Consider the following 10,051-nt stretch of genomic DNA (forward strand, 5'->3'; position numbering starts at 1 on the left):
TTGGACCCCTAGATAGAGTCATGAGGTATCAAGATCAGAGATGCCTTGGCTTATATCTACTTGAGCTACACCGACATAGAGATAGTCTGTTGAGGAGACATGGAGTACGACAGTCATAGAGACAGATCACAAACTTCTTTGGATCGAGTTAGCCAGGAGACCAACCACCAACACACGGTTGTACCCACATTCAAGACAGGGCGACCACCCTCATTGACAGGGCGATTGAGCTCGGGATATCGAGACGACCACGACCGAGACACAGGAGCACACTCCATCGACGGAGAATCCAACAGAGGATCAGAGGCATTCTAGTATGACACCAAGAGTGTCATTGAGGGCCTATTCTACATTTTCACATTTCACACTTCATTTTTACATTCAGTACTTTTGTACTTGTACTTCAGACATTGTATTAGATTCACCACTTTGTATCTAATGGTCTCATAGGTCATTTTCGCCTTTTGAAGACGTTAATATATCATTTCATTTCTCTCTCTCTCTCTTGCCACCCTTTTTCCCTATCTCTCCTCTTTCTCTCTCTCTCTCTCTCTCACACACACACACACACACACACACACACACACACACACACACATTTCCCTCTTGAAGCAAAGGTCTTGAGTTCAAATCTTGTTGGATAGATCAATTTGGTCTCTTGGGATAGTTTCCTACGACATTAAAAAGTTCTCTTTTCTCTCTCTCTCTCTCTCTCTCTCTCTCTCTCTCTCTCACTCAGGCCTCCTTTTTTGTCTTTTGCGCTAGATTGTCGATACTCTATGCAATCTATGGCAACCCAGCAAGGCCCGTCTTACCCTAGATATCATTTTACAAACAAACTGAAGAGATATACACAGCTAAATTTTCAGATTGTTATCCACAGTAGATCCAAATGTTTCTTTGACAGAGTTGACGCAAGAGCTTACAGATGCTCTCCATGCAGCTGCAAACACAGCCTTTCCCCATTCTCGGGGTGCGAAAGGAGAAAGGAAGGTCACTAGACCCCGAAATAGCTGGTACGATGATGAATGTCGGGAGATGAGGATCAAACTGTGCAAAGAAGTGGCAGCAGTGATCATTGCACATAGACAATCACAAATAACTTTTTGGTGCCTTGTAAGGCGGAAGAAACACAACTTTCTAGCCCGCCTTGAGCAGGAGTTATATGAGGTGTTTTTAAGTCAAGACTCCAAAGAAGCATGGAGGCTCTTTGAAGATCAACGAGCTCCCATACCTATTACCTCTACGAAGACCTAGGGATAGTATGCGACTAGTCTATATACAGTACCAGATCAGTCCCCTCTACCTTTGCCCTGGGGGCACTGTCCTCAGATATGTGCATTCTTTACTGAGAGCATGATACATGCAACCATTGATAGACTTCATACAGGCACAGCATATGATCATGAGGGGCTGGTTGCTGAGCACTTGAGGCATGCACAAGGTACATTGGCACACTTGTTGGCAAACATGTTTAACAGAGCCGTAGTTGAGGGTTTCCCCGAGAGCTGGAGCTCTAACATCATTGTGCCAGTATTCAAGACAGGGGATCCTACGTCACCTGGTAATTATCGCACTTTGGCCAAGGTCTATGCTTCTGTACTTGAACAGGAGCTCAGTTGATGGGCAGAGAAAGAGGATGTAAGAGCACTTGGGCAGGCTGGATTCAGAAGAGGTTTTGGTACCTTTGATCACATATTTACTCTTCGGGCCATCATCGAGGAGGTTCGAGCTCGTGGGCAGTGTATCTATTGCTGCTTTGTCGACTTTCACAAAGCCTTTGACACATTGTCTAGAGCAAGGTTGATGCGCAGACTCTATGATCTTGGTGTACCAGATGAGATTTCATGGGGTATCCTCGCATTATACGAGAGAGTAACAGGTAGAGTGCGCACAGCTAAAGGCCTTTTAGAGACTATTGACTCTAACCTTGGAGTGAAACAGGGTTGTCCACTCTCTCCTACTCTTTTTGGCATGTATATTGATGAGGTTTCAGACTACATTGACAGAAATGGAGACAAAGGTGCATTGTTATCAGACACTTGGATACCCTTGCTATAGTATGCAGATGACCTTGTGCTCATTTCTGAATCACCAGAAGGGTTACAGAGTCAGTTGGATACATTGGAGAGATACACACATGATAGAGACCTGACTGTGAACCTAAGCAAAACCAAAGTGATGATTTTCAATACTACAACAAATGGGTGAGGGAATCAGCGCCAATGTTTCTATATGGTGAGGAATAGGTCGAATTGACTAAGAATTACACTTATTTAGGAGTTGTCTTCACAGGACCCTCCTTCTCCATGAGAGAGGCAGCATCCGCTAGACTTACACAAGGATATGCAGCCCTCGCACGGTTGGAGCAGCTGTGTTCACTAGTTCAGTTCCAAGAGCCCCGAACTAAGTTATGGCTGTTTGATACACTGGTGACATCCACACTGTTGTATGGAGTTCAGATTTGGGGACCTAGTCTTGACCACCGCATGCGATCTGGAGAAACCTCTAACGGGTGGAGGAGGATGGAGAAACCACTTGTCACTATGATCTCCAAGATGATCCGATGTAAGGCAGCAACACCCCATGAAATTGTTAGAGCAGAACTCGCAGCTACTCTGATGGTAGTTGAGGCACTTACCAGGTCAGTTATGTATGTACATGGTTTGTGGGATCTACCATCTCATCGATACGCTCCTTAAATCATCCCGCCAATTAGCTCTGGGGGCGACTTCAGATGGTGGTATATGCACAGATGTCAGCTTGGTTTTAGTTACGTGGTTTTCAGATGGACAGTTTACCACCTTTTCAGTACTCCCTGGACGCACCATCTCGTGCACTGACTCGCCCGGACATCAGCAAGATAGTCAGACAAGATCTTACACATCTTGATACACAAAAGACCTGGTTGAGGCCCCCCAGGAGTCAGGAAAGAAAATGGTTTTTAATAGAGAGCAATTTCTTCACAAGTCCGAGGATGGCTTCGTTGTGCGGCCAAAATACATGGACTCACACCTCTCGCATGGGCTTCGATGTGTGATAGGTCAACTCCGCAATTCCTCTCATCATTTACACATGGAGATAGGCAGATACACTTCAACACCCGCAAAGGAGCGGATATGCGAGTTATGTGTCATTGAGCTAGAGATAGAGGAGCATTATATCTGTCGATGCCCAGTGTATTATGAGATTAGGGGACGTTTCCATTGCCTCTCTAGAGATGGCTTTGGGCCCTTGTCTAGAGTAATGGATTACACTGATCAGAGATGTCTTGGGCTTTTCCTGTTGGAATTGCGGCAACACAAAGAGGATCTACTACAGAGGATGAAGTGCTCTAGGCGAGGACTGACCCAAAGACCATTCACAGACTACTTCCAAAATGACCCCCCTCAAGCAACAAACTACACAACAATCCGCCCCGCACTACGTGGGACTCTGCTAGAGAGAGCTACTGAGATCACTAGATCCCGACGTCCACGGCCTCCTCGCAAATTATGTTGTTGTTCTGTCTACCACCAACGTATCCACGCTATCATTGGTAGAGCGACTCCTATGAGGATCTTCACAGAGCAAGATATTAATATTATACTAGAGAGGCCCATGAGAGAATTTATGTGATGACAGAGGGCAGGAGCCACCTCGAATCAAGAAGTTGTTTCTTATATCAGCCACCTTCCCCGCACCTCCCTCTCCCCCTTCCTTTTCTAGTGGTTCAGTCTTTACTTCAGTACTTTATTTTGTATTGGACACTTTGACACACTGGATGAGGATTCATTGTATTGGTCTCATAGGTCTTTAAGGTCTTTTGTAGACGTTAATAAACATTTCATTTCATTTCATTTCTCTCTCTCTCTCTCTCCCCTTCCTTGCTGCCAACCTCTAGTTAGGGCAGACAACATAGGGGCCGAATCACATTTTTCTGAACTTCTTGCTATGCCACGTCAATTTTGCATTTTTTAAATTGGCTCATGAATATGAAGTGTTTTTCCTTATGTTGATTTTTTCTCACCTTTCTTTTTGCCCATTTTTTTAAGGTGGAATGGAAAGCACTGGTGTCACGTACCTGCATGCAAAGTAGAGGCTTGCAAAAATCAACGTGCCTGTAGGAGCTTCAAAGCAGAGGTAGAATATGCTTTACCATAGCTTTTGTTGGTGGGTTGCATGTTCATTTGCATTAATATTTATAGGATGCTTGCTTCGTTGAACTGTATACTCTCTCATCTTTTGCTCTAGGTAATTTCCTCCTGCATTTTTTTCAAATTTCCAGGTATGGACCACACCACATGCTTTCAAAACGCACACATAGGTCATTACAAATTTGTTTTGAAGCTCACCACACTTCGTGCACATGATCACTGAATGCCCTAGTGCTGTACTTTCACTATTGACATTATATATATATATATATATATATATATATATATATATATATATATATATATATATATATATATATATTTATAAATGGAGCACAACACATGCTTTGACTATGCACGCATAAGTTTTTTTTTTTTTATTTTGATGTATGGACCATAGCACATGCGCGAGCACATGCTTTCAAAACGCACGTGGACAGACATCGTAGGGGCCAGTCGCCAAACTGCATTTCCCTGTATTTCTCGCTATGCCACATCATTTTGGCATTTTGTTTTGGCTGACGTATCTCATGAAAATGAAGTGTTTTTCCTTATGTTGATTTTTTCGCACCTTTCTTTTTGCCCATTTTTAAAGGTGGAATGAAAAGCACCAGTGTCGGTACTTGCATGCAAAGGAGAGGCCTGTGAAAATCAATGCATCTGTAGGAGCTTCAAAACAGAGGTAGAGTATTCTTTAACCATAGCTTTTGCTGGTGGGTTGTATCTTCATTTGGATTAGTATTTATATGATGCTTGCTTCATTGAATGACATACTCTCTCAGCTTTTGATCTAGGTAAATTCCTACATTTTTTCCATTTTCGATGTATGGTGGACTACACCACATGATTTCAAAACGCATGCATAGGTCATTACAAATTTCTTTCGAAGCTCACCACATTTCGTGCACATGATCATTGAATGCCCTCTTGATGTGCTTTCACTATTGACATGAATCTTATATATATATATATATATATATATATATATATATGGAGTGCAACACATGCTTTCAGTATGCACGCATAAGTCTTTTTTTTCTAATGTTGATGTATGGACTGCATCACATGCTTTCAAAACACATGCATAGGTCATTACAAATTCGTTTTGAAGTTCACCACATTTCATGCACATGATCACTGAATGTCCTCTTGCTATATAGGCTTTCACTGTTGACATGAATCTTTTGTATAGATATATATTTAAATATGGAGCACAACACATGCTTTCACTATGTACACATAAATCATTACATGTAGATGTATGACGATTTGCATCTTGTTGGTTCATTAGCTGCATGGATGTGCACAACACATGCTTTCACTATGCACACTTAAGTCATTACATGTAGATGTATGACGATTTGCATATTGTTGGTTCATTAGCTGCATGAATGTGCTCTTTTCTAAACTTGGTTCAATAGGATGAGTAGGGTTGAATTATACTATGCTATGTTTTTTCTTGTTATGGTCTATTGTCACATGGTCACAAATCCTTCTTGAAGGTCCTCACACTTCGTGCACACAGACACTAAATGTCTTCTTGATGTGGTTTTATTGTGGTAACTAATTCGATATATATATGTGTGTGTGTGTGGACCGTAGCACATGCTTTCAAAATGCATGCATAGGTCATTACATGTAGATGTGTGAGGATTTGCTTACCATTGGTTCATTATGTGCATGAGTTCAATAGGACCCTTAATATACTATGTGGATTGTTAGTTTATTGTCATTTACGATGGTGCGTTTAACTATATCTTTGTTTCGGGTACAATTTGTGTTATTTAAAGTTTTCTAGTATGGTACTTGCAGTTTGTGACTTGGAGTGATCTTCATTCTACTACAGTTCTTGACATTTGCCTGCGTTTTTTCCAGGTGTGTTATGTAGTCACAATCTTGTCTTTTGTAATTAAGTGAAGATGTAAATGATAATTTTTAGCCACTGAGGTTTTTTGTTTTTAAACTTGCACCACTTTTTTGTACAATGACTTCTAGGATACTTTACGTTTCTGATGATAAAGATCTGGCTACTTACTAAAACAACAGCAGGAAGGACTTTGTCGATGGCTCTTGTGAGAGAGCCAATTACTTATAGGAAGAAATTACCCGAGTTAGAGGAATACTCTCCTACTAGCACAACATGTTTGTCCGTGCTCGAGAGGTTTGGTGAAAATCACGTTCAACACCCTGTCAAGAGAACTGCTCGGAGGAGGGTTAAAAGTTGCAATAGACGTTTTGGAGCAACCAAGCTTCCTAAACAAGACAATTGTAATGTTTCAATTTTTCTTCATGTACATGAAGGGGGCATGGTCCATATAAGGAACTGTGCTTTCAAGAATAATTGCTTTTGTACTCCACTAGCGTAGTCAACATACTCATTTCAATAAAGATAAATAGTGGCCCTTTTCCTTTGAGTTTTTTAATTTGTGTTTGAATTATACACAATATTCATAATTATTTAACGGTTATGTCTGGTTCTTGTATATAAACAATAGTTACATTCCCTCTTTGCATCACTTGGAAATGTTAAAGTGTTCGGACCATGTGCACTTGTGCAATGCTCATACTGTTTTACTACAACTTAAATAATAAGTGACCTTTGCCTAATAATCTTGTTGTACCTTTGTTTGTAGTTGTCTGCTGCTCAAACCCTTTTTATTTTGTATGCATAGACCACTTCATGTTTAATTTTGTGCAGATGCTACATTTCTCTATAATAGTGAAGTTCTTGCTTTGGTGTTATCTTGTGTAGTTGCTTCTCATACACATGTAATGTATGTGGCACGCCATTACATTTGAACATGTCATTGCATCTAGAAGCATGTCCTCACATTGCACTATCCAAAATAGTGAATTTTTTGTTGGATGTGTACATGTGCATCGCTCAACGTATGGGGCTAGCATGTATAAACACACAATAGTTCACCATCTTCCATGCTCTGCTCCTGCATAAATCTTTGCTTTGTGAACTTAATTTGGTCCATCGCTTTTATCTAGCTTTAGTGCCTGTTTGGTCTCACATTGCATCTCTTCAATGTAATGAGAGAAGTTCTTTTATGTAATTGGACTATGTTCTGATATCCAAAAACTCATCTTACTCTTATCATCACATCAAATAGGTTACTTGGCATCTCGATAGTGCTGATTCTGAGCATAATTAGAACTTAGTGAATTCCAAAGTGCTGCATTTTGCTCCATAACATTCTAGATATCTTAATTGCATCTGGCACATTAGCACATCTACCATACATCCTTACCAATCCAGAAGATGTGTATTCACAATGGACATAGAAGGGGTAGCTTTCATTAAACATCGGGGTAGCTGTGCCTTGGCCTTTCATTTGCACTTTTCCTGAACGTATTTAGAGCTATATGTTTATACCCTACATCAATTTATTTCCATAGATGAAGTGAATGTGATAAATAAAATTTCCTTAGATGAAACTAATTTAATTAATTTGAGTTTAAATAACTTAAATAGGCTTGGTAGAGACCCTTGTTTTCAAAAACATGTTTTGTACGCTTGTATGAAAAATAAAACCACCAAGGCAAAAGCAAATTTGAAACAAAAGTTCGCAGATGCTTTAAGTTCTCTTTTGAAAACATTTAAGGATGTTTTCCTTGATGACCTCCCAGACAAGGTTCCATCGTTTAGGGATTTGGACCACATCATTAAAGTGTTGTTGGAGTCCGCAAGCTTGCTTATAGATTGAGCCACTATGAGGTGGTACAAGAGGTGGAGTAGCAATTGGCCGAATATGTGAAGAAGGGATTTATACACCCGAGTTCTTCACCGTGGACATTTCCCATTCTTTTGGTAAAGAAGAAAGAAAGTTCTATGCATATGTGAATAGATTACCGAGTGCTTAATCAAATAACAATTAAAAATAAGTACTTGATGTCCCACATTGATGAGTTGTTTGATCAACATAACTGTGTGAAGTACTTTTCTAAGATAGATCTTAGATCAGGTCACTTGGTCAGGATATTAGAACATGATGTTCCTAACATTAGGGCCAAAACTGAATTTTTTTGGTGCCCTTTAAGAAAGAAATTAAAAAGTTAATTTAGTAGAGCTTTGATGGTCTCTATGCATTTTCTTCTCTCGACTTTAAATGGTCATACTGGCCCAAGAAAGAAGCATATTAACTTGTGGATTGATGGTTATCTCTACTTGATCCTTCTACAAGGTCTCCTCCTTTTTATTATGTTCATGATCTTATTTGGTTTATGGATGATGGTGTGAATAGGTTTTCAAATCTCTCTTGATAGTAGGCCTACTGATTTAGAGCCTTTTTCATCCTCCCTCCATCGTAGCAACATGGGCTTTAGAAAAGGGCAAGCATAAAAACTAGAGTGCTTCGTCAGCCTGTATACTGGTACAAGCCTTCAAGGCGACTACAATTAGAGAGAGCAAGCACTGAACAAGAGTATAGATCCGTAAAGAAGATTGTCGAAATGAAAGGTGAGAGAGAGAGAGAGAGAGAGAGAGAGAGAGAGAGAGCACGTATTATTTGATTTGCACAAATCTTCTTACGCCAAGTGAGTGTAAGTGAGTGAAACTATTTGATGAAAATAGTATGCCAAAAAGTTGAGGAATTATGAACCGAACATTGTATGTAGCATGCAATGATTTCTTTACAATGAAATGGACAAATCTTCTGTGGAGAAGAGGAGGAGGACTATATCGGTAAGATGCTCTTCAGAGTTGCGCGTGTGGGAAACTGGTTGACAGAAAAATAGCGCGAAACGAATTGTTTAGCTGATTGAAGGTGGCTGGGGACCACGTTAGAGTAATTTAATTCTATGGTCTCGAGTAGGCCGAGCACATCTGCAATCTGTACGAACAACATACAATGGTGTTTTGTGAAGCAACTAGCTAGCAAGGCGATGTCGATGGTGATTTGTCGACTGAGTGTATCCCAGGTGATGTAATGTGGATGCCATGGGGTAGGTGGTTGAACTGGCCATGGAATGAACTCGCTCCATTTATGCATGTAGTGTTTGAGGACCGGCTCTTGCAAATGTGGGTAAAGACAGTATTGGAACTTGTACATTGCAGTCTCAAATTCTGGCTGCTGCTCAATCAGATTAGCTGGAATTGGCCTACCCATTCTAAACTGAAAAGAAAAGGCATTTAAATCAAAACAGTTGATAAGTTTTCATGTCTGCCGGTATGCAGGCATCAAAGTGATCATTGCTACTCATGCCACATCACAAGCTCCACTTATTGGTCCACTACTACTACGTACATTATGTCTTGCTCAGTGCGCCATGCAAAAGATATCTCTTTCATAGAGTTCCTCAATACAATAAGAGTCAGGCTCCCCACAAAGAAAGAGATCCACGATGCGCTCGGTGACCGCATCATAACGCAGGATCAAATAGAGCAACACATGGATAGGAATATGACAATCATTTGCACACACAAGAGTGACCTCGATATTATAATAACCTTCTCTTTGAACGCTTCCATCGACATAGTCACATCATCCGAATCGGCCTCAAGACAAACGCACACACGTCCCTGAGCGATTGGCCGTAGGTGTTCGCCTCTGAAATACTTTTTTTTTCCTTTTTTTCCCTTCGTCACTGTGTAATTCTTGTGGAAGTCGTAGAACGTAAGATTCTCCAGACTTTGTGGTCGTGCGCAGTACAGATCAACAGGGTGCAGCACGACATCATTGATGTGAGAAATGATTCGTTGTCGTAGTGCCGGGGGTGATGAGTCGACGTATTGGACGGTGTCACTCTTTGAAATGATTGGGATTTGCAAACAATTTAATGCCACTTCTGTTGCTGAGATAGGCTTCGACAGTAAAGAGGCTGAGATCAGCTTCAATTTCACAGTGTCAAGGCCACCTAGGCCTAAGCGCTCTGCATCTTCTGAGCGGATGTTGAGATGGCCCATTGGT

At 40.8% G+C, this 10,051-nt stretch overlaps 1 protein-coding gene across 3 annotated transcripts; it reads left to right on the top strand.

Moving 5' to 3' along the window:
* The first annotated feature begins 719 nt into the window (after positions 1–719).
* Positions 720–6,548, top strand: LOC147426259 (uncharacterized). 3 transcript variants are annotated; one of them, XM_086498623.1, is made up of 6 exons: positions 720–1,016; positions 4,107–4,122; positions 4,732–4,755; positions 4,803–4,818; positions 5,949–6,011; positions 6,132–6,548. In XM_086498623.1, the coding sequence occupies exons 1-6, from the start codon at positions 929–931 to the stop codon at positions 6,147–6,149; spliced, it is 225 nt and encodes a 74-aa protein (XP_086354749.1). In that variant the 5' UTR covers positions 720–928; the 3' UTR covers positions 6,150–6,548. The 3 variants fall into 3 exon arrangements, 1 of the variants encoding a protein (XP_086354749.1); XR_015186204.1 differs by lacking the exon at positions 720–1,016 and having other exon boundaries at positions 3,615–4,122; positions 4,732–4,818; positions 6,183–6,548; XR_015186205.1 differs by lacking the exons at positions 720–1,016; positions 5,949–6,011 and having other exon boundaries at positions 3,615–4,122; positions 4,732–4,818.
* The last annotated feature ends 3,503 nt before the right edge of the window (positions 6,549–10,051 follow it).

This window comes from Adiantum capillus-veneris, chromosome 24, assembly GCF_014529385.1.
Source record: "Adiantum capillus-veneris isolate H3 chromosome 24, ASM1452938v2, whole genome shotgun sequence".
NCBI classification, from domain to species: Eukaryota; Viridiplantae; Streptophyta; class Polypodiopsida; order Polypodiales; family Pteridaceae; genus Adiantum; species Adiantum capillus-veneris.